General features: G+C 48.6%; 1 protein-coding gene across 1 annotated transcript in view; it reads right to left on the bottom strand.

The window, feature by feature from the left end:
* Positions 1–21046, bottom strand: part of LOC109178454 — a 74628-nt gene extending 53582 nt beyond the window's left edge. The window contains exon 1 of the mRNA XM_019328089.1: positions 20863–21046. Within this exon, the coding sequence (XP_019183634.1) occupies positions 20863–21046 (184 nt within the window). The remainder of the gene's footprint in view (positions 1–20862) is intronic.
* Positions 21047–26199: the final 5153 nt, after the last annotated feature.

Genomic DNA, 26199 nt, shown 5'->3' with positions numbered 1-26199 from the left:
CTTAAGTCTATTAGGAATAAAGATAGTAAACCTTTTACTATTCAGATTGTGATTAGGATCCGCTCTAATTAATATGGACCCTTATCCCTAAAGCGAGTCCCTGAATCCTGTAAGGAATAGGATTAGTAAACCCATACCATTCAGGCCCTAATTAGGAGTCACCCAGAACCCCCACACGCATAAACGCCCATCACCCCAGGAGAGCTCCAAGAATCCCCTTAGAGGAAATCAAGAAAGCAAGAAAGCTTAAAGAAAGATCCTTCATAGCCAAGGAATTAATTAAGGCTAAGAGGTAACCCATGTCTTAACAAAACCTATTTTCATAGCTATGATTTCCCCTTAGGGTTTCCCCCTATATTGTTGTAAATGGCGATTGATGATGATTATTATTGATGTCGATATAATGATTCCATGAGGAATCTTGATAATCTTGATATTGGGAGTTTCTTGATAATTATGATGTTCTTGATGATTAATTGGGGTTTTGATGATTATGTGTTGTTCTTGATGATTATGATGTTCTTGGTGATTAATTGGCATCCTTGATGTTTATGTGTTATTCTTACCGAATCTTGCAATTAGAAGATGAATCGTATTCTTGTTGATATAAAAGTAATTAGAACCCTAGGTCGTATCGTATGATCTTATTCTTGGATTATCGGGTGGGGAAATCGCATGTTTGGGTGTTGATTATATTTAGAAAAGCATGATAGGTTACGTGTCGTTCGTTTCTCGTAATTGATCCGTTAATTGTCTACGTGTTGTCGTTAATTGCGTTGTAAAGTGTCTAAGCATGGTTTCGGGTTCCGCAATGGTTCCCGGGGCGTAAAGTGTGTGAAAAGAGTCAGTGGGGGGTAGGTGGGGGGTAGGGGACCCGCCACCTACCCATAGCTGTAAACCGCCGCCTGGCAGCGGGCGGCCGGCGGGCGGGCAGCTGCCCGCCGGCGACCCGCTGCCGGAACAGTAGAAACTGGCGGGTGGCCGGCGGGTGGCCCACCACCCACCGGCTACCCGCTGGAAAGTCGTCCCACCCGGGACCCCGGCTTCCCCGTTTGATGTTTCCCCGATCCCCGTGGTGTCCGAACGGACCCCGTTTGTCGTGCCTATGTCTAGTTTGATATTTCGGGTACCGTTCGTAGGTTTATGAGTCTATTATATTGCATGCTAGTTGAATTGGTATCCCGTTGACCTAGGAGGAAGAAGTATGATCCCCTTAGGACTATTCTTAGTACGTGATGGATCACTCATAAGGTTGTTATACGCTTATTCCCCTTCCCAATGTGTAATGTGGGTTGCATGTGCTTGTTATGTGTTATGTGTGCGTGTTACCCCAATTCGGTTGCGATCGGATTGGTTATCCTGAGCTGCGGTTCAGAAGCCGGCTACAGTCAGATGGGAATTCCTGGCTACAGCCGGATGACGGTATCCTGGGCTGCGGTCCAGAAGCTGGTTGTAGTCAGATGGGAATTCCTGGCTGCAATCAGGTGACATCTTTCCTGAGCTGCGGTTCAGAGGCTGGCTGTAGTCAGATGGGAATTCCTGGCTACAGTCAGATGACACACTCTCTTGGGCTGCGGTCCACTGTTTGGTTGCGATCAACATTATGATGAGCTGCGGTTCATTGGTCGGTTGCGATCGACCCCTCCGTGTTGCGATACGGGGCAGGGTGCTGCGGGGCCGTGTCAGAGCTATATGCGCTGACCCTCATGTATGGGCATGCGATTGGTCCTGTGGCGCCAACAAAGTGTGCTATGTGTTGTGATATGGATGAGCTGTGATTATGAGTGTCTTGGAGAAATGTGACTGTGGGATTTATGTTGGGGATTGATTATGATGGGTGGTGATCATTGTTTATGCTCTGCCTTACCTGCCTTATCTGTTGTGAACTGCATATGCTCGTTATAACTGTTGCTTGTGTCTGACCTTATCTGTCGAGTCATTCCCGGTTTTAAAAGCTAGAGTTCGTAGGATATATCTTCATGCTCAAAATGGTTTTCGTATGTCTATATATATCTCTATATGTATTGCATTTCAACGCGTTGGTGTGGGTTACCAGCATCTTTCGCTGAACAGATATATTTGGCTTTCAGGCACAGAGGATTAGAGCACTGGAGCGCGCTAGAACTGGAGTGTAGAAGTAGTATAGTTTCCCTTTCGGCCTGCGTGCCATGTTATGCATTTATATTTCAGAGGATAGTAGTTAGACAGCCTGTGCACTTGGGTTCTCTAGCCCAGGTGTGGCATAGCACCCCGTACACTTATGTTACGCTTTGGGATTTAATGAGATATTACCTTTATTATTAAGTTTTAAATGTCTTGAAAATCAGGGGTGTTACAGTTGGTATCAGAGCCTAAGTTTGACCCTAGGAAAGACTCTTAAGACCGGACTTTAGGACGTTAGGCTTGAACTCTAAGCACCTAGGAACATAGGACTCAGGAACCTTAGGACGCGTAGTGAGATTGTGAGACCTACACATAACTTCCCTACACGTTGCCCTTGATCATTCTAAAACCCTCCCCCACTTATCACTTCATAAGAAGTGCGTCGAACTCTAACTTAAACACTGACCAGGAAGACGATAGCATGGCGCCGAACAGGAGACAATCAAGGACTCCGGAACCCGCCACCAGCGACCCCTTGACCCAAACCCTACAGCAACTAACACAAGTCGCGCAGGCGTTAAGCGACGCGGCCCTTCGTAACACCAGGCCCCCGCCACCTCCATCAAACGCAAACTCAGACGTTGCCCGACAAGTTTCAAATCACCGACCACCCACGTTTTCAGGAGAAGAGGATCCCGCAGCCCTGGAAGAATGGATCCGAACCCTTGATAAGATTTTTGGGGTAGTAGAATGCCCGGAGGAACGCCGCGTAGAGATAGCCTCGTTCTACTTCGGACACGAGGCCGATCTCTGGTGGATCCACGAGGGGCCCACTTATCAACAAGAACCAGGATTCAATTAGGAGAACCTCAAGACACGACTACGAGAGAGATTCTATCCAACCCACGTAAAAGCATCCATGTACGAGGAGTTCCTTCATCTAAAACAAGGAACGGCCACCGTCATAGAATACCATAAACGATTCCTCGAGCTGGCACGCTTCGCGCCAGAGCTAGTCCCCACCGAGGTGACCAAGATAGAGAGATTCGTGTCAGGCCTCAACTTCGAAGCTCGAAAGGCGCTAGTGGTAAGCAGACCTCGAACCCTCAACGAGGCTTACTCCAGTGCCGCGAATCTCTATCGAATCCAATTACTCCAACGCGGAGTTCAGGAACAAATGCGAAGAAGAAACACTGGAAGTGGGGCACCGCCGGTGAAAAGAACGAGAAACGACACCGGCACAAGGTCGAACAACCCGACCAACCAAAGACCGCCCCTGGGAAACAACGAAGCTAATCCAAGAGGCTTCCCTTGCCCGAGATGCAACAAAAGCCACAGGGGCAAGGATTGCGCGGGCAACCCCTGGCGATGCTTCAATTGCGGAGAGGAAGGACATAAGGCCTTCCAGTGCACTCAACCCCAAAGACCACGCCCCACCACCGTGGGTCAACACGGGGGCACCAGCCATCAAAGGAGTTACGGCGCCCCCGGGAAGGTATTCGTCATGAGCCAAACGCAAGCCGACCTCGGAAACGAAGAAGACCTAGAAGGGGAAAACCCAAACCCCGAAGACGAGGACCATACGGACCCCGCCGAAGAAAATCCCGGAAGCGAATTCTGTCTAGGATGAACCATCACCCCGTGTAATCATTCCCTATATCGTATCGACCACTTATTTAGTTTAAATTACTTCGGGAGCATCATGTCTACTTAGCTTAGCTACTTAGAGAGTGTTATGAATAAAGATTCATTTTTGGTTCAAATTCCAATCCCGCTACGCGAGTAAAACACAAGCTACGTCATCCACTCAACCCTTGCCCACTAAAAGACGAAACAAGGAAAAGGACAAAAATCACCTCATCAAGGAATGCCTAATGTTACCATTAGGAATGGAACCTTAGACCTCTCATCTATAAGTTAAAGCCTTAACCACTAGCCCATGTGTGTTTCTTGAAACCACAAGGGAACACCCTCTTAATAAACCCATCCAAAACCCTTAAACCCACAAAATCCCAAAATCAAAAACCCTTCTTCCTCTTCTTCTTCTTCTTCTTCCCCTTCTCCCACACTCCCTCTCCCTCACCCTTCCTACCCATCCCACCACCTCGCCGCCCCATCACCGGCCCCACGAAACCACCGCCGCCAGCAGCCGAGCCACCACCGACCACCCAGGCTGCACCCCACCGCACGCCGCCATCACCGCCGGAGAGGACCCGCGACACCGGCACCGCCCGCCTCTCGCCCGGACGCCACCCGCTGCCACGCTCCGTCCAACCCCACTCCAAGGCCGCCGCCTCCCCTCGCCGAGCCCTCACCGGAGCCCAGCTCGCCGCTACCTTCCTCGCCCACGAAGAAAAACGCGCTGCCCACCTCGCCGGAAGCCTCGCCGGAAAACCCACCGGAAAAAGTACCACCTATCACAATGCCAAAGAAACCCCTCGGAATCTGCACCCCGGAGTGGAACAATGCCGATTACACCGTGATCGGAGGTAAAGCACTTGAACCCGACCAATTCTCTCCGGAATTGGTTAATATGCTTAAATACCAAGGACTTTTAGATACATATCTCACCATCAAAGGGGACACGTACCCCGAATTGGTGAAGGAGTTCTATCAACACCTTGTGGCCACCAAACGGGGTGACAAGGTAGAAATCACCACCAAAGTCCGCGGCAAGGAAATTGTGCTTTCCGAAGGCCGTTTGGCCAAGCTCTTGAAATTGACCACCACGGGTGTGTCCGACTATGACCGGAAAGGGTGGATTGACACCCAAACTATGGGATACAAGGACTATCTCGGGTACTTACTCGGGAAAGAGGACGAATTCACCTCGGCTACTCGACCCAACCGAAAGTGGCTATCGGCGGAGCAAAAGATACTGGTTATGATTATAACCGATAGCCTCTTGCCCACCAATAACAAGAGCAAGGATGTAGGGAGCTTGGAGTGCGCCTTTGCGTATCTCCTAAAACATAAAATCAAGTTCAACCTGCCGGCACTCATGTTAAAACACATAGAGTTTTGCAAAGCAAGCAACCGGCTTAGCCTACCTTACGGGATGATCCTAAGTTGGATCATGGAGAAGAAGGGGGTAGACCTAAGCCACACCGAAGTCAAGACCGCCAATGGCATGGTTTTCAATGCCCAAAACCTCCGCCGCAACGACATCTACTACACCGAGGGAGGACACTATCTCACCCTCGAAGAAATTTGCCAAAAACCCGAGGAGGAACGTAGGGAATTGGTTGATCGGTTGGACATCTCCAACAAAAAGCTCAAGCAGGCCATGCAAGATTGCGGAGGCACGGGAGAGAATGAGGAACAGGAGGAGGATGACGGGCCCGACCCGACAGTGCAACCACAATCCGGAAGGGACCCGAGAGATCAAAGCGAGAGCTCGGTCAATGAGCGCATTCTCGCACAGCTCAACCGGCAAAACCAAATCATGGAAGAAGGGTTCTCATCCTTGATTCGCACCACACGCGCACTCGATCAGAGGGTGGCAGCAATCGAGGCCGCCTTTGGCACTCGTGGGGCACCCAGTTCCAGCGCAGGAAACCGAGGTACACCCATAACTTCTCTATCACAACGCCACCAAAAGTGCAGCCTACCCAAAACTAAGACAAACGTAGGGCCACACCCCTACCCAGGAGGCCGAACTACGAGATGTCTAGGGGCGAAAGGGTGGACTATGACACCGGGCTTCGGGGACGAAGCCCCTTGTAAGGGGGGGAGAGTGTAACACCCCGTGTTACGACCTTTAATCTTGGATTAATTAAATAATTAATCCCGCTAATAATAATTAAATATGATTAATTAAGTTAAGTTCCCCTTTAATTAATTAATGGGGTCCACCATGAACCGTAGACCCTTGCCTAAATTAGAGGCTTAAGTCTATTAGGAATAAAGATAGTAAACCTTTTACTATTCAGATTGTGATTAGGATCCGCTCTAATTAATATGGACCCTTATCCCTAAAGCGAGTCCCTGAATCCTGTAAGGAATAGGATTAGTAAACCCATACCATTCAGGCCCTAATTAGGAGTCTTAAATATATAAATAAAGAACTTAGGAAACACCCAGAACCCCCACACGCATAAACGCCCATCACCCCAGGAGAGCTCCAAGAATCCCCTTAGAGGAAATCAAGAAAGCAAGAAAGCTTAAAGAAAGATCCTTCATAGCCAAGGAATTAATTAAGGCTAAGAGGTAACCCATGTCTCAACAAAACCTATTTTCATAGCTATGATTTCCCCTTAGGGTTTCCCCCTATATTGTTGTAAATGGCGATTGATGATGATTATTATTGATGTCGATATAATGATTCCATGAGGAATCTTGATAATCTTGATATTGGGAGTTTCTTGATAATTATGATGTTCTTGATGATTAATTGAGGTTTTGATGATTATGTGTTGTTCTTGATGATTATGATGTTCTTGGTGATTAATTGGCATCCTTGATGTTTATGTGTTATTCTTACCGAATCTTGCAATTAGAAGATGAATCGTATTCTTGTTGATATAAAAGTAATTAGAACCCTAGGTCGTATCGTATGATCTTATTCTTGGATTATCGGGTGGGGAAATCGCATGTTTGGGTGTTGATTATATTTAGAAAAGCATGATAGGTTACGTGTCGTTCGTTTCTCGTAATTGATCCGTTAATTGTCTACGTGTTGTCGTTAATTGCGTTGTAAAGTGTCTAAGCATGGTTTCGGGTTCCGCAATGGTTCCCGGGGTGTAAAGTGTGTGAAAAGAGTCAGTGGGGGGTAGGGCACCCGCCACCTACCCATAGCCGTAAACCGCCGCCTGGCAGCGGGCGGCCGGCGGGCGGGCAGCTGCCCGCCGGCGACCCGCTGCAGGAACAGTAGAAACTGGCGGGTGGCCGGCGGGTGGCCCACCACCCACCGGCTACCCGCTGGAAAGTCGTCTCACCCAGGACCCCGGCTTCCCCGTTTGATGTTTCCCCGATCCCCGTGGTGTCCCAACGGACCCCGTTTGTCGTGCCTATGTCTAGTTTGATATTTCGGGTACCGTTCGTAGGTTTATGAGTCTATTATATTGCATGCTAGTTGAATTGGTATCCCGTTGACCTAGGAGGAAGAAGTATGATCCCCTTAGGACTATTCTTAGTACGTGATGGATCACGCATAAGGTTGTTATACGCTTATTCCCCTTCCCAATGTGTAATGTGGGTTGCATGTGCTTGTTATGTGTTATGTGTGCGTGTTACCCCAATTCGGTTGCGATCGGATTGGTTATCCTGAGCTGCGGTTCAGAAGCCGGCTACAGTCAGATGGGAATTCCTGGCTGCAGCCGGATGACGGTATCCTGGGCTGCGGTCCAGAAGCTGGTTGTAGTCAGATGGGAATTCCTGGCTGCAATCAGGTGACATCTTTCCTGAGCTGCGGTTCAGAGGCTGGCTGTAGTCAGATATGAATTCCTGGCTACAGTCAGATGACACACTCTCTTGGGCTGCGGTCCACTGTTTGGTTGCGATCAAACATTATGATGAGCTGCGGTTCATCGGTCGGTTGCGATCGACCCCTCCGTGTTGCGATACGGGGCAGGGTGCTGCGGGGCCGTGTCAGAGCTATATGTGCTGACCCTCATGTATGGGCATGCGATTGGTCCTGTGGCGCCAACAAAGTGTGCTATGTGTTGTGATATGGATGAGCTGTGATTATGAGTGTCTTGGAGAAATGTGACTGTGGGATTTATGTTGGGGATTGATTATGATGGGTGGTGATCATTGTTTATGCTCTGCCTTACCTGCCTTATCTGTTGTGAACTGCATATGCTCGTTATAACTGTTGCTTGTGTCTGACCTTATCTGTCGAGTCATTCCCGGTTTTAAAAGCTAGAGTTCGTAGGATATATCTTCATGCTCAAAATGGTTTTCGTATGTCTATATATATCTCTATATGTATTGTATTTCAACGCGTTGGTGTGGGTTACCAGCATCTTTCGCTGAACAGATATATTTGGCTTTCAGGCACAGAGGATTAGAGCACTGGAGCGCGCTAGAACTGGAGCGTTGAAGTAGTATAGTTTCCCTTTCGGCCTGCGTGCCATGTTATGCATTTATATTTCATAGGATAGTAGTTAGACAGCCTGTGCACCTGGGTTCTCTAGCCCAGGTGTGGCATAGCACCCCGTACACTTATGTTACGCTTTGGGATTTAATGAGATATTACCTTTATTATTAAGTTTTAAATGTCTTGAAAATCAGGGGTGTTACAGGGGGGTAGGTGGGGGTAGGGGACCCGCCACCTACCCGCGGCAATTCGGGCAGCTCCGGCAGCGGGCAGCCGGTGGGCGGGCAGTTGCCCGCCGGGCACCCGCTGCCCGGAACAGTGTCAGCCGGCGGGCAGCCGGCGGGTGGACCCCCACCCACCGGCTACCCGCTGGAATTTCTCCCACCTCGGGACCCCGGCTTCCCCGTTTGATGTTTCCCCGATCCCCGTGGTGTCCCAACGGACCCCGTTTGTCGTGCCTACGTCTAGTTGATGTTTCGGGTACCGTTCGTAGGTTTATGAGTCTGTTATATCGCATGCTAGATGAATTGGTATCCCGTTGACCTAGGTGAAGGAAGTATGAACCCCCTTAGGACTATTCTTAGTATGTGATGGATCACGCATAGGTTTGTTATACGCTTTATTCCCCTTCCCAATGTGTAACGTGGGTTACATGTGCGTGCTATGTGTTATGTGTGTGTGCTACCCCAATTCGGTTGCGATCGGATTGGTTATCCTGAGCTGCGGTTCAGAAACTGGCTGCGGTCAGATTGGTATTCCTGGCTGCGGTCAGATGACATTCTCTTGGGCTGCGGTCCACCGTTTGGTTGCGATCAAACGTTTCTATACGAGCTGCGGTTCGTCCTTTATCCTGGCTGCGGTCAGATGACACTCTCTTGGGCAGCGGTCCACTGTTTGGTTGCGATCAAACATTATGATGAGCTGCGGTTCATCGGTCGGTTGCGATCGACCTCCCCGTGTTGCGATACGGGGCATGGTGCTGCGGGGCTGTGTCAGAGCTATATGCGCTGACCCTCATGTTTGGGCATGCGATCGGTCCCGTGGCGCCAACAATGTGCGTTATGTGTGTGATATGGACGAGTCGTGACTATGATGCCTTGGGATGTGACTGTGGGTTTCATATTGGGGATTGTTTATGATGGGATTATGATTACCATTTGTGCCTTGTCGTAACTGCTTTATCTATTGTGAAATGCATATGCTTGCTATGTCTACTGCTGGTGTCTAGCCTTAACTGTCTAGTCACTCCCGGTTTTAAAAGCTAGAGTTCGTAGGATATATCTTCATGCTCATAATGGTTTTCGTATATCTATATATATATATATCTCTATACGTATTGTATTTCAACACGTTGCAGTGGGTTACCAGCATCTCTCGCTGAACAGATATATTTGGCTTTCAGGCATAGAAGAATAAGTCACTGGAGCGCGCTAGAACTCGGAACGTAGAAGTAGATAGTTCCCTTTTCGGCCTGCGTGCCATATTATGCATTTACATTATTGAGGATATTAGTTAGTTAGCCTGTGCACCTGGGTTCTCTAGCTCAGGTGTGGCATAGCACCCCGTACACTTGTATTATGTTTTGGGGATTTAAGGGGATAATACCTTTATTTATAAGTTTTAATTGTCTTGAAAATCTGGGGTGTTACAGTTGGTATCAGAGCCTAAGTTTGACCCTAGGAAAAGACTCTTAAGACCGGACTTTAGGATGTTAGGCTTGAGCCCTAAGTACCTAGGATCATAGGACTCAGGAATCTTAGGACGCGCGGTGAGATTGTGAACCCTACACATGACTTCCCTACACGTTGCCCTTCCCCACTTATCACTTCACCAGAAGTGCATCGAACTCTAACCTAACATTCTTATAAACACTGACCAGAAAGACGACAGCATGGCTCCGAACAGAAGGCAATCAAGGACTCCGGAACCCGCCATCAACGACCCCTTGACCCAAGCCCTGCAGCAACTAACACAAGTCGCACAGGCGTTAAGCGACGCGGCCCTTCGCAACGCCAGGCCCTCACCGCCTCCGGTGAATACAAACTCTGACGTCGCTCGACAAGTCTCGAATCACCGACCACCCACATTCTTCGGAGAAGAGGACCCCTGTAACACCCCGTGTTACGGATCCTAAAACCAACTGATTAATTAATTAATTAATTAATAACCCAGGAGAAAGAATAAATTATAATGGTTAATTAGGGAAAAAGGCCACCATAGCCCATGGGCCCAATTATATAAACCCAACCCCTAAACCCAATAGGAATAAACTCTAAATAAACCCTTGGATCTATAAATAGGGAACTTAGGGAGCACCTAGAACCCCCTCCCACACGCCTAGACGCCCCATCACCCCAGGAGAGCTCCAAGAATTCCCTTAGAAGAAATCAAGAAAGCAAGAAAGCTTAAAGAAAGATCCTTCATAGCCAAGGAATTAATTAAGGCTAAGAGGTAACCCATGTCTCAACAAAACCTATTTTCAGAGCTATGATTTCCCCTTAGGGTTTCCCCCATATTGTTGTAAATGGCGATTGATGATGATTATTATTGATGTCGATATAATGATTCCATGAGGAATCTTGATAATCTTGATATTGGGAGTTTCTTGATAATTATGATGTTCTTGATGATTAATTGGGGTTTTGATGATTATGTGTTGTTCTTGATGATTATGATGTTTTTGATGATTAATTGGTATCCTTGATGATTATGTGTTGTTCTTACCGAATCTTGCAATTAGAAGACGAATTGTATTCTTGTTGATATAAAAGTGATTAGAACCCTAGGTTGTATCGTATGATATTATTCTTGGATTATCGGGTGGGGAAATCGCATGTTTGGGTGTTGATTATGTTTAGAAAAGCATGATAGGTTAGGTGCCGTTCGTTTCTCGTATTTGATCCGTTAATTGTCTACGTGTTGTCGTTAATTGCGTTGTAAAGTGTCTAAGCATGGTTTCGGGTTCCACAACGGTTCCCGGGGCGAAAAGTGATGAAAAGAGTCAGTGGGGGGTAGGTGGGGGTAGGGGACCCGCCACCTACCCGTGGCAACTCCGGCCAGTTCCGGCAGCGGGCAGCCGGCGGGCGGGCAGCTGCCCGGAACAGTGATGGCCGGCGGGCAGCCGGCGGGTGGACCCCCACCCACCGGCTACCCGCTGGAATTCCCCCCCCCCCCCCTCGGGACCCCGGCTTCCCCGTTTGATGTTTCCCCGATCCCTGTGGTGTCCCAACGGACCCCGTTTGTCGTGCCTATGTCTAGTTTGATATTTCGGGTACCGTTCGTAGGTTTATGAGTCTATTATATTGCATGCTAGTTGAATTGGTATCCCGTTGACCTAGGTGGAAGAAGTATGAACCCCTTAGGACTATTCTTAGTACGTGATGGATCAGAGGCTGCGGTTCAGAGGCTGGCTGTAGTCAGATGGGAATTCCTGGCTACAGTCAGATGACACACTCTCTTGGGCTGCGGTCCACTGTTTGGTTGCGATCAAACACTATGATGAGCTGCGGTTCATCGGTCGGTTGCGATTGACCCCTCCGTGTTGCGATACGGGGCAGGGTGCTGTGGGGCCGTGTCAGAGCTATATGCGCTGACCCTCATGTATGGGCATGCGATTGGTCCTGTGGCGCCAACAAAGTGTGTTATGTGTTGTGACATGGACGAGTTGTGATTACGAGTGTCTTGGGAGATGTGACTATGGGATTTATATTGGGGATTGTTCATGTTGGGTTATGATCATTGTTTATGCTCTGCCTTATCTGCCTTATCTGTTGTGAACTGCATATGCTCGTTATAACTGTTGCTTGTGTCTGACCTTATCTGTCGAGTCATTCCCGGTTTTAAAGCTTGAGTTCGTAGCATATATTCTCATGCTCAAAATGGTTTTCGTATATCTATATATATATTGCTATATGTATTGTATTTCAACGCGTTGGAGTGGGTTACCAGCATATCTCGCTGAACAGATATATTTGGCTTTCAGGCACAGAGGATTAGAGCACTGGAGCGCGCTAGAACTGGAGCGTAGACGTAGTATAGTTTCCCTTTCGGCCTGCGTGCCATGTTATTCATTTATATTTCGGAGGATAGTAGTTAGACAGCCTGTGCACCTGGGTTCTCTAGCCCAGGTGTGGCATAGCACCCCGTACACTTATGTTACGCTTTGGGATTTAATGAGATGTTACCTTTATTATTAAGTTTTAAATGTCTTGAAAATCAGGGGTGTTACAGTTGGTATCAGAGCCTAAGTTTGACCCTAGGAAAAGACTCTTAAGACCGGACTTTAGGATATTAAGCTTGAACTCTAGGTATTTAGGAACATGGGACTCAGGAATCTTAGGACGCGCGGTGAGATTGTGAAACCTACACATAACCTCCCCTCACTTTATCCCTCTCTAATATTAGGAATCCCTTCCCCACTTATTATATCAAGATTAAAACACAAAATAACATCGACCTTTAATCGTCAGGAATGGCACCCAAGAAGAAACAGTCAGGAGCACCGGGACACCCCTCTCAAGAAATCTTGACTCAGGCCCTACAACGCCTGACCCAAATTGCCCAGGCACTGAATACTATCGTACCCCAACCTCTGCCGACAGACGAGAACTTGGAAATCCACCACCAAGTCTCGGCACATCGACCACCCACCCTCTCGGGAGACGAAGACCCCACAACCCTCGAGGAATGGATTGAGACATTCGACAAGGTGTTCAGGACGACCCAATGCCCCGAACGCCACCGGGTCAGGATAGCCTCCTTCTATTTCAAGCACGAGGCCGACGACTGGTGGGCCCGCGAGGGGCCTATGTACGAGCAAGACCCCGAATTCAACTGGGAGGACTTAAAGACGCGGTTACGAGAACAGTTCTACCCCAACCACCTGAAGGCCGCCATGTGCGAGGAATTCCTCAATCTAAGACAGGGGACGGCCCTGGTCTCAGAATACTACCGACGATTCTGCCGACTGGCTCGCCTCGCCCCCGGGATAGTACCCACCGAAGGGATCAAAGTCAGGAAGTTCCTAACGGGCCTTAAGCCCGAACATCAGAGGTCCTTGGCCGCCCAAGAACCAAAGACCCTCGGAGAGGCCTATGCCAAGGCATGTCAGCTACAAAAGGTAGCGGACCCGCCTCCAGGGATGCAACTGGGGTATAAAAGGAAACCCGAAGGAAGTCGTCTAATTCTCGCCAAGGAAGCTAAGAACCCCAAAACCGCCCCACTTGACCAAACCATCACGCCGACTACCCGGGGAAAAATCCTCACCCTAAGCAAGGCCAGGATCGGAGATAGCAACGTAGTCTCCGGAACCTTCCTAGTGCACGCCACCCCAGCTGTCATATTATTCGACTCAGGGGCTACCAACTCATTCATAGCAACCGAGTTCGCCGCCCAGCTCGGTCTTAACGCCACCACCAAGGTACGACTCCAAGTCAAGGTGGCCTCAGGCGAGGTCATAAAATGTGATCGCATGTACGAGCATGTAATGATCACCATTCAGGGAGTGGAATTTCCCAGCGACCTGATCCAGTTTCAACTGGATGGGATGCAAGTAATCTTGGGCATGGATTGGCTAGGGAAGTTCCAAGCGCAAATCCTGTGCGGAGAGCAGAAAGTGGTCCTACGAGGGCCAAACGGTAAGAGGGTGTCGTACCGCAGTGCCCGCCAGGATCCAGGGATCAAGCTGATAAACATGATGAAAATTAAGAAGTATCTGGGCCAAGGAAACGATGCCTTCTTATGCTCAGTCGAAGACCTCAACGCCAAAACGCCCGAACCACAAGCCATCCCAGTGGTCAACGAGTTCACCGACGTCTTCCCAAACGAGATTCCCGGGGCACCCCCGACCAGAGAGGTCAAGTTCACCATAGACCTCATGCCGGGCGCCGCCCCGATCTCTAAACCACCCTACCGGCTAGCACCAAAGGAAATGAAGGAACTGAAAACACAACTCCAAGAACTACTAGACAAGGGTTACATCCGGCCCAGCACCTCCCCATGGGGAGCACCGGTACTATTCGTTAAGAAAAAGGATGGGAGCATGCGCCTGTGCATCGACTACCGGGAACTCAACCAAGTTACTATAAAGAACAGGTACCCCCTTCCCCGAATAGATGACTTATTTGACCAACTCAAAGGGGCAGGGGTATTCTCGAAGATCGACCTAAGATCCGGGTATCACCAGATCCAAGTGGCCAAACCGGACATCCAGAAAACGGCCTTCCGGACACGCTACGGCCACTACGAGTTTACCGTAATGCCTTTCGGCCTCACTAACGCGCCCGCCATATTCATGCACCTCATGAATCGAGTATTCCGACCTCACCTGGATGACTTCGTCATCGTGTTCATTGACGACATCCTAGTCTACTCCCGAAATAAAGAAGAACATGAGAAGCACCTACGCATATCTCTGCAAACCCTCAGGGAGAACCAACTCTACGCTAAATTCTCCAAGTGCGAATTCTAGCAAGACAGCGTAGCCTTCTTGGGCCACGTGATAACCAAGGAAGGGATTAGGGTGGACCCCGCTAAGGTTCGCGCCGTTAAAGAATGGACCACGCCGAACTCACTCTCGGAAGTCCGAAGCTTCTTAGGTCTAGCGGGCTACTACAGGAAATTCGTACCCGACTTCACCAAAATAGCCCAGCCCCTCATTAAGCTCATGAAAAAGGAAACCCCCTTCCGTTGGGACAATGGCTGCATCTCGGCCTTCCAAGCATTGAAGGATAAACTAACCACTGCACCCGTGCTAGCCATACCCTCCGGGTCGGAAGGGTTTGAAGTCTACAGCGACGTATCCAAGAAGGGGTTAGGATGCGTACTAATGCAAAATGGCAAGGTAATAGCTTACGCATCCAGGCAACTCAAAACTCACGAAGAAAATTACCCCACCCATGACCTCGAGCTAGCCGCTATCGTATTCGCACTGAAAATTTGGAGGCACTACCTGTAAGGAGTACAATGCAAGACCTACACCGACCATAAGAGCCTGAAGTACATTTTTACTCAAAAGGACCTAAACATGAGACGACGAAGATGGCTGGAACTCATAAAGGACTACGACCTAGACATTCAATACCACGAGGGAAAAGCCAACGTGGTGGCGGATGCCCTAAGCCGAAAGACAAATCATTCCCTTAACACCACGTGGGTCCTACCGGACCATCTGTACAGGGACTTCCAAAGGCTACACTTGGAAATAATAGAGCAAGGACAAACTCGCCCCAATGCCTATCTACTCAACACACAGGCCGTGCCCACCCTCTTCAAGGAAATCAAATCAGGACAACAACAGGACCCAGAACTAGATAAAATCCGCCGCGACCTGACTCGAGGGAAAGAGGGCCCCTTCGAAGCACACCTAGACGGCAGCCTCCGCTACAAAGGGAGGTGGTGTGTACCCTCAACGCACCCCCACTTGAAACAGCAGATCTTGGAGGAAGGACACAACTCCCCTTACTCCGTCCACCCAGGCGGTGAAAAATTATACCAAGACGTAAAGAAATCATTTTGGTGGCCGAATATGAAAAAGGAAGTCGCAGACTTTGTGGCCAAGTGCCTGAATTGCCAAAAGGTAAAAGCCGAACGATGCAAACCCAAGGGGCTCGTACAACCCCTTGAAATACCACAAGGAAAATGGGATTCCATATCCATGGACTTCGTCGGAGGGCTACCCCCAACGAAAACCGGTAAGGATAAAATCTGGGTCATAGTGGATCGACTCACCAAGACAGCGCGGTTCATTGCCATGAAAGAAACATGGACGATGACGCAACTAGCCCAAGCTTACGTAAACCGGGTAGTGAAATACCACGGAGTTCCCCGGAACATTGTGTCCGACCGAGATTCCAGGTTCCTCTCGCAATTCTGGAAATCGCTACAAGCGGCGTTGGGTACGCAACTAAAGCTAAGCACAGCCTTTCACCCCACCACAGACGGCCAAACCGAAAGAACCATCCAAACCCTCGAAGACATGCTAAGAGCCTGCGCGCTCGACTTCCGAGGGACGTGGGAAGAACACCTAGACCTCATCGAGTTCTCGTACAACAACAGCTACCACGCGAGCATTCGCATGGCACCATATGAAGCACTGTATGGTCAGAGATGTAGAACCCCATTATGCTGGGAAGATATGGTCAACCCGGTAACACTGGGCCCCCAATACCTACAAGACACCATAGCTAAGGTCAAACACATCCAGGAAAGGATGAAGGCCGCCCAAGACCGCCAGAAGTCGTACGCCGACCTAAAAAGGAAGCAAGCCGAATTCAGCCTCGGGGACAAGATCTGGCTAAGGATCTCGCCCACACGAGGGGTAATGAGATTCGGGAGAAAAGGAAAACTCAGCCCCCGGTTCATCGGCCCGTACGAAATCGTGGAGAGAATCGGAGACTTGGCCTACCGTCTCGCCTTACCTGTCGAGCTAGAACGAGTACACAACGTGTTCCACGTATCTCAGCTAAAGAAATACATACACGATCCAAGCCACGTACTCCAACACGAGACCGTGGACCTCGACGAGTCACTAGTATACGAAGAGAAACCCGTAAGAATCCTGGACACCAAAACAAGAAATACCCGGAACCGAGTCGTGGAAATGGTGAAGGTTCTCTGGACCAACCACGGGACCGAGGAAGCCACATGGGAACTTAAGGACACAATGAAGGAGCGGTACCCCGAGCTGTTCACTCCAGGTAACTAAGGGAAAACTTTCCTTTCTTTTTGTCACCCAGGGCCAAGCTTCGGGGACGAAGCTTCCTGTTAAGGGGGGGGAGAGTGTAACACCCCGTGTTACGGATCCTAAAACCAACTGATTAATTAATTAATTAATTAATAACCCAGGAGAAAGAATAAATTATAATGGTTAATTAGGGAAAAAGGCCACCATAGCCCATGGGCCCAATTATGTAAACCCAACCCCTAAACCCAATAGGAATAAACTCTAAATAAACCCTTGGATCTATAAATAGGGAACTTAGGGAGCACCTAGAACCCCCTCCCACACGCCTAGACGCCCCATCACCCCAGGAGAGCTCCAAGAATTCCCTTAGAAGAAATCAAGAAAGCAAGAAAGCTTAAAGAAAGATCCTTCATAGCCAAGGAATTAATTAAGGCTAAGAGGTAACCCATGTCTCAACAAAACCTATTTTCATAGCTATGATTTCCCCTTAGGGTTTCCCCCATATTGTTGTAAATGGCGATTGATGATGATTATTATTGATATCGATATAATGATTCCATGAGGAATCTTGATAATCTTGATATTGGGAGTTTCTTGATAATTATGATGTTCTTGATGATTAATTGGGGTTTTGATGATTATGTGTTGTTCTTGATGATTATGATGTTTTTGATGATTAATTGGTATCCTTGATGATTATGTGTTGTTCCTACCGAATCTTGCAACTAGAAGACGAATTGTATTCTTGTTGATATAAAAGTGATTAGAACCCTAGGTTGTATCGTATGATATTATTCTTGGATTATCGGGTGGGGAAATCGCATGTTTGGGTGTTGATTATGTTTAGAAAAGCATGATAGGTTAGGTGTCGTTCGTTTCTCGTATTTGATCCGTTAATTGTCTACGTGTTGTCGTTAATTGCGTTGAAAAGTGTCTAAGCATGGTTTCGGGTTCCACAACGGTTCCCGGGGCGAAAAGTGATGAAAAGAGTCAGTGGGGGGTAGGTGGGGGTCGGGGACCCGCCACCTACCCGTGGCAACTCCGGGCAGTTCCGGCAGCGGGCAGCCGGCGGGCGGGCAGCTGCCCGCCGGGCACCCGCTGCCCGGAACAGTGATGGTCGGCGGGCAGCCGGCGGGTGGACCCCCACCCACCGGCTACCCGCTGGAATTCCCCCCCCCCTCGGGACCCCGGCTTCCCCGTTTGATGTTTCCCCGATCCCTGTGGTGTCCCAACGGACCCCGTTTGTCGTGCCTATGTCTAGTTTGATATTTCGGGTACCGTTCGTAGGTTTATGAGTCTATTATATTGCATGCTAGTTGAATTGGTATCCCGTTGACCTAGGTGGAAGAAGTATGAACCCCTTAGGACTATTCTTAGTACGTGATGGATCACGCATAAGGTTGTTATACGCTTTATCCCCCTTCCCAATGTTTAATGTGGGTTGCATGTGCTTGCTATGTGTTATGTGTGCGTGTTGCCCCAATTCGGTTGCGATCGGATTGGTTATCCTGAGCTGCGGTTCAAAAGTCGGCTACAGTCAGATGGGAATTCCTGGCTGCAGTCGGATGACGGTATCCTGGGCTGCGGTCCAGATGCTGGTTGTAGTCAGATGGGAATTCCTGGCTGCAATCAGGTGACATCTTTCCTGAGCAGCGGTTCAGAGGCTGGCTGTAGTCAGATGGGAATTCCTGGCTACAGTCAGATGACACACTCTCTTGGGCTGCGGTCCACTGTTTGGTTGCGATCAAACACTATGATGAACTGCGGTTCATCGGTCGGTTGCGATCGACCCCTCCGTGTTGCGATATGGGGCAGGGTGCTGCGGGGCCGTGTCAGAGCTATATGCGCTGACCCTCATGTATGGGCATGCGATTGGTCCTGTGGCGCCAACAAAGTGTGTTATGTGTTGTGACATGGACGAGTTGTGATTACGAGTGTCTTGGGAGATGTGACTATGGGATTTATATTGGGGATTTTTCATGTTGGGTTATGATCATTGTTTATGCTCTGCCTTATCTGCCTTATCTGTTGTGAACTGCATATGCTCATTATAACTGTTGCTTGTGTCTGACCTTATCTGTCGAGTCATTCCCGGTTTTAAAGCTAGAATTCGTAGCATATATTCTCATGCTCAAAATGGTTTTCGTATATCTATATATATATATTGCTATATGTATTGTATTTCAACGCGTTGGAGTGGGTTACCAGCATCTCTCGCTGAACAGATATATTTGGCTATCAGGCACATAGGATTAGAGCATTGGAGCGCGCTAGAACTGGAGCGTAGAAGTAGTATAGTTTCCCTTTCGGCCTGCGTGCCATGTTATGCATTTATATTTCGGAGGATAGTAGTTAGACAGCCTGTACACCTGGGTTCTCTAGCCCAGGTGTGGCATAGCACCCCGTACACTTATGTTACGCTTTGGGATTTAATGAGATGTTACCTTTATTACTAAGTTTTAAATGTCTTGAAAATCAGGGGTGTTACAACCCCGCAGTCCTGGAGGAATGGATTCGGACTCTTGACAAGATTCTAGGAGTAGTAGAATGCCCAGAGGAGCGTCGTGTAGAAATAGCCTCGTTCTACTTCGGACACGAGGCCGACCTCTGGTGGATCCACGAAGGACCCACCCACCGACAAGAACCGGGGTTCAACTAGGAAAGCCTCAAGGTACGATTACGTGAACGGTTCTACCCAACCCACATAAAAGCATCCATGTATGAAGAGTTCCTTCATCTAAAGCAAGGGACAGCCACCGTCGTGGAGTACCATAAACGATTCCTCGAACTGGCGCGCTTTGCACCCGAACTTGTCCCCACCGAGGTGACCAAGGTAGAAAGATTCGTATCAGGCCTCAACTTCGAAGCCCGGAAGGCGCTAGTAGTAAGTAGGCCCCAGACCCTCAACGAAGCTTACGTCAGTGCCGCGAACCTCTATCGGATCCAACTACTTCAACGCGGAGCTCAGGAGCAAATGCGAAGAAGGAACACCGGAAGTGGGGCACCACCGGTGAAAAGAACAAGGAACGACATCGGCACGAGATCAAACAATCCGGCTAACCCAAGGCCGCCCCTGGGAAGCAACGAAGCGAACCCAAGAAACTTTCCTTGCCCGAGATGCAACAAAAGTCACAGAGGCAAGGACTGCGCAGGCAACCCCTGGCGATGCTTCAACTGCGGAGGGGAAGGACACAAGGCCTTCCAATGCACTCGGCCCCAAAGACCGCGCCCCACCACCACGGGCCAACACGAGAATACTGGTCACCAAGGGGGCTACGGCGCTCCCGGAAAAATATTCGTCATGAGCCAAACACAAGCCGACCTCGGAAACGAAGAAGGCCTAGGAGGGGAAAACCCAATCCCTGAAGACGAGGACCATACGGACCCCGCCGAAAAAAACCCCGAAAGCGAATTTTGTCTAGGATAAGCCATCACCCCCTTGTAACCACCCCCTATATCGTATAGACGACTTATTTAGTTTAATTACTTCGGGAGCATTATGTCTACTTAGCTTAGCTACTTGGAAAGTATTATGAATAAAGATTCCTTTTCATTCAAATTCCGATTCCACTACGAGAGTAAAACACAAGTTATGCCATCCACCCAACCCTTCCTCACTGAAAGACGAAACAAGGAAAAGGACAAAAATCACCTCATCAAGAAATGCCTAATGTCACCACTAGGGATTGAACCTTAAACCTCCCATTTATAAGTCCAAGTCCCAACCACTAAGCCATGAGTATTTCTTGAAACCTCAAGGGGACACTCCCTTGTTAAACCCCTCTAAATCCCTAAAACCCACAAAATCCCCAAATCAAAAACCCTTCTTCTCCCACACTCCCTCTTCCTTGCCCTTCCTACCCATCTCACCACCCCGTCGCCCCATCACCGGCCCCACGAAACCACCGCCGCCAGCAGCCGAGCCACCACTGACCGCCCAGGCTACACCCCGCCGCACGCCGCCATCACCTCCGGAGAAGACCCGCGGCACCGGCACCGCCCGCCACTCGCCTGGACGCCACCCGCTGCCACGCACCGCCCAACTCCACTCCAAAGCCGCCACCTCCCCTCGCCGAGCCATCACCGGAGCCCAGCTTGCCGCCGCCTTCCTTGCCCACGAAGAAGAACGTGCTGCCGGAAAACACGCCGGAGCGCTGCCCACCTCGCCGGAGACTCGCCGGAAACCTCGCCGGAAAATCCACCGGAAAAGTACCACCCATCGCGATGCCAAAGAAACCCCTCGGAATCCGCACCCCGGAGTGGAACAATGCCGATTACACCGTGATCGGAGGTAAAGCACTTGAACCCGATCAATTCTCTCCGGAATTGGTTGATATGCTTGAGCACCAAGGACTTTTAGATACGTACCTCACCATCAAAGGGGATACGTACCCCGAATTGGTGAAGGAGTTCTATCAACACCTTGTAGCCACCAAACGGGGTGACAAGGTAGAAATCACCACCAAAGTCCGCGGCAAGGAAATTGTGCTTTCCGAAGGCCGCTTGGCCAAGCTCTTGAAATTGACCACCACAGGTGTGTCCAACTATGACCGAAAGGGGTGGATTAGCACCCAAACTACGGGGTACAAGGACTATCTCGGGTACTTACTCGGGAAAGAGGATGGGTTCACCTCGGCCACCCGACCAAACCGGAAATGGCTATCGGCGGAGCAAAATATATTGGTTATGATTATAACCGATAGCCTCTTTGTAACACCCCGTGTTACGGCCTTTAATCCTGGATTAATTATTTAATTAATCCCGCTAATAATAATTAAATCTGATTAATTATGTTTAGTTCCCCTTTAATTAATTATTAGGGTCCACCGTGAACCGTGGACCCTTGCCTAAATTAGAGGCTTAAGCCTATTAGGAATAAAGATAGTAAACCTTTTACTATTCAGATTGTGATTAAGATCCGCTTTAATTAATATAGGCCCTTATCCCTAAAGCAAGTCCCTGAGTCCTATAAGGAATAGAATTAGTAAACCCATACCATTCAGGCCCTAATTAGGAGTCTTAAATATATAAATAGGGAACTTAGGAGACACCCGGAACCCCCCACACGCCTAGACGCCCCATCACCCCAGGAGAGCTCCAAGAATTCCCTTAGAAGAAATCAAGAAAGCAAGAAAGCTTAAAGAAAGATCCTTCATAGCCAAGGAATTAATTAAGGCTAAGAGGTAACCCATGTCTCAACAAAATCTATTTTCATAGCTATGATTTCCCCTTAGGGTTTCCCCCATATTATTGTGAATGGCGAAATTATGGTAATTATTATTGATGTTGATTTGATGATTCCATGGGGAATCTTGATAATCTTGATATTGGGAGTTTCTTGATAATTATGATGTTCTTGATGATTAATTGGGATTTTGATGATTATGTGTTGTTCTTGATGATTATGATGTTCTTGGTGATTAATTGGCATCCTCGATGTTTATGTGTTATTCTTACCGAATCTTGCAATTAGAAGATGAATCGCATTCTTGTTGATATAAAAATGTTTAGAACCCTAGGTTGTATCGTATGTTATTATTCTTGGGTTATCGGGTGGGGAAATCGCATGTTTGGGTGTTGATTATGATTAGAAAAGCATGATAGGTTATGTGCCGTTCGTTTATCGTATTTGATCCGTTAATTGTCTATGTGTTGTCGTTAATTACGTTGAAAAGTGCCTAAGCATGGTTTCGGGTTCCACAACGGTTCCCGGGACGAAAATTTGATGAAAGAGTCAGTGGGGGGTAGGGGACCCGCCACCTACCCACGGCCGAGAACACTGTTCCGGCAGCGGGCAGCAGGCGGGCGGGCAGCTGCCCGCCGGCGACCCGCTGCCCGGAACAGTATTGTCCGGCGGGTGGACCCCCCACCCACCGGCTACCCGCTAGAATTTTCCCCCCCTCGGGACCCCGGCTTCCCCGTTTGATGTTTCCCCGATCCCCGTGGTGTCCCAACGGACCCCGTTTGTCGTGCCTATGTCTAGTTTGATATTTCGGGTACCGTTCGTAGGTTTATGAGTCTATTATATTGCATGCTAGTTGAATTGGTATCCCGTTGACCTAGGTGGAAGAAGTATGAACCCCTTAGGACTATTCTTAGTAAGTGATGGATCACGCATAGGTTTTGTTATACGTTTTATCCCCCTTCCCAAGGTGTAATGTGGGTTGCATGTGCTTGCTATGTGTTATGTGTGCGTGTTACCCCAATTCGGTTGTGATCGGATTGGTTATCCTGAGCTGCGGTTCAGAAGCCGGCTATGGTCAGATGGGAATTCCTGGCTGTAGTCGGATGGCGGTATCCTGGGTTGCGGTCCAGAAGCGGGTTGTAGTCAGATGGGAATTCCTGGCTGCAATCAGATGACATCTTTCCTGAGCTGCGGTTCAGAGGCTGGCTGTAGTCAGATGGGAATTCCTGGCTACAGTCAGATAACACACTCTCTTGGCTGCGGTCCACTGTTTGGTTGCGATCAAACATTATGATGAGCTGCGGTTCATCGGTCGGTTGCGATCGACCCCTCCGTGTTGCGATACGGGGCAGGGTGCTGCGGGGCCGTGTCAGAGCTATATGCGCTGACCCTCATATATGGGCATGCGATTGGTCCTGTGGCGCCAACAAAGTGTGTTATGTGTTGTGATATGGATGAGTGGTGATTATGAGTGTCTTGGGGAATGTGACTATGGGATTTATATTGGGGAATTGTTTCTGATGGGTCATGATTACTGCTTATACCTTGCCTTATTTGCCTTATCTTTTATGAACTGCTTATGACTGTTATAACTGTTGCTTGTGTCTGGCCTTATCTATCGAGTCATTCCCGGTTTTAAAGCTAGAGTTCGTAGGATATATCTTCATGCTCAAAATGGTTTCCGTATATCTATATATATCTCTATATGTATTGTATTTCAACGCGTTGGAGTGGGTTACCAGCATCTCTCGCTGAACAGATATATTTGGCTTTCAGGCACAGAGGATTAGAGCATAGTTTCAGATATATCTCGCTAGAACTGGAACGTAGAAGTAGTATAGTTTCCCTTTCGGCCTGCGTGCCATATTATGCATTTATATTTCAGAGGATAGTAGTTAGACAGCCTGTGCACCTGGGTTCTCTAGCCCAGGTGTGGCATAGCACCCCGTACACTTATGTTACGTTTTGGGATTTAATGAGATGTTACCTTTATTATTAAGTTTTAAATGTCTTGAAAATCAGGGGTGTTACACTCTTGCCCACCAATAACAAGAGTAAGGATGTGGGAAGCTTGGAGTGCACCTTTGCGTATCTCCTAAAACATAAAATCAAGTTCAACCTGCCGGCGCTCATGCTAAAGCACATAGAGTTCTGCAAAACAAACAACCGGCTTAGCCTACCCTACGGGATGATCCTAAGTTGGATCATGGAGAAAAAGGGGGTGGACCTAAGCCACACCGAGGTCAAAACCGCCAGCGACATGGTTTTCAATGCCCAAAACCTCCGCCGCAACGACATCTACTACACCGAGGGAGGACACTATCTCACCCTCGAAGAAATTTGCCAAAAACCCGAGGAGGAACGTAGGGAATTGGTTGATCGATTGGACATCTCCAACAAAAAGCTCAAGTGAGCCATGCAAGATTGCGGAGGTACGGAGGGAAGTGAGGGACAAGAGGAAGAAGACGGGCCTAACCCGTCAGTGCACCCACAGCCAGGAGGGAACCCGAGGGGACAAAACGAGGGTTCGGTCAACGAACGCATACTCGCTCAGCTCGACCGGCAGAATCAAATCATGGAAGAAGGGTTCTCATCCTTGATTCGCACCACACGCGCACTCGATCAAAGGGTAGCAGCGATCGAGGCCGCCTTGGGCACTCGCGGTGCATCCAGTTCCAGCGCAGGAAACCGAGGTACAACCGAAAAATTCTCTATCACAACACCATCAAAAGTTCAGCCTACCCCAAGCCAAGACAAACGTAAGGCCGCAACCCTAATCAGGAGGCCGAGCTGCGAGGTGTCTAGGGGTGAAAGGATGGACTATAACACCGGGCTTCGGGGACGAAGCCCCTTGTAAGGGGGGGAGAGTGTAACACCCCGTGTTACGGCCCCTAAAACCATTTAATTAATTAATAATAGCCCAAGAGAAAGAATAAATCATAATATTTAATTAGGGAAAAAGGCCCACCATAGTCCATGGGCCCTCATATATATACCCAACTCCTAAACCCAATCCTTAGTTCCGAAAGAAATAGAATTAGCAAGCCTATAGTATTAATTCCTAATTAGGACTCCTAAATATATAAATAAGGGACTTAGAAGACACCTAGAACTTCCCACACGCCTAAACGACCCACCTCCCCAAGAGAGCTCCAGGAATTCCCTTAGAAGAAAGCAAGAAAGCTTAAAGAAAGACCCTTAATAGCCAAGGAACTAATTAAGGCTAAGAGGTAACCCATGTCTCAACAAAACCTATTTTCATAGCTATGATTTCCCCTTAGGGTTTCCCCCATATGATTGTAGATGGCGAATTACTATGATTATTATTGATGTTGATTTAATGATTCCATGGGGAATCTTGATAATCTTGATATTGGGAGTTTCTTGATAATTATGATGTTCTTGATGATTAATTGGGATTTTGATGATTATGTGTTGTTCTTTATGATTATGATGTTCTTGATGATTAATTGGTATCCTTGATGATTATGTGTTGTTCCTACCGAATCTTGCAATTAGAAGACGAACCGTATTCTTGTTGATATAAAAGTGATTAGAACCCTAGGTTATATCGTATGATCTTATTCTTGGATTATCGGGTGGAAGATCGCATGTTTGGGTGTTGATTATGATTAGAAAAGCATGTTAGGTTATGTGCAGTTCGTTTATCGTATTGATCCGTTAATTGTCTATGTGTTGTCGTTAATTACGTTGAAAAATGTCTAAGCATGGTTTCGGGTTCCACAACGGTTCCCGGGACGAAAAGTGGTGAAAAGAGTCAGTGGGGGGTAGGTGGGGGTAGGGGACCCGCCACCTACCCGCGGCAATTCGGGCAGCTCCGGCAGCGGGCAGCCGGCAGGCGGGCAGTTGCCCGCCGGGCACCCGCTGCCCGGAACAGTGTCAGCCGGCGGGTGGACCCCCACCCACCGGCTACCCGCTGGAATTTCTCCCACCTCGGGACCCCGGCTTCCCCGTTTGATGTTTCCCCGATCCCCGTGGTGTCCCAACGGACCCCGTTTGTCGTGCCTATGACTAGTTGATGTTTCGGGAACCGTTCGTAGGTTTATGAGTCTGTTATATCGCATGCTAGATGAATTGGTATCCCGTTGACCTAGGTGAAGGAAGTATGAACCCCCTTAGGACTATTCTTAGTATGTGATGGATCACGCATAGGTTTGTTATACGCTT

Source organism: Ipomoea nil, unplaced genomic scaffold, assembly GCF_001879475.1.
Source record: "Ipomoea nil cultivar Tokyo-kokei standard unplaced genomic scaffold, Asagao_1.1 scaffold0848, whole genome shotgun sequence".
NCBI lineage: Eukaryota > Viridiplantae > Streptophyta > Magnoliopsida > Solanales > Convolvulaceae > Ipomoea > Ipomoea nil.
Note: the sequence above shows the minus strand (reverse complement) of the source record. Positions and strands in the feature narration are given on the sequence as shown.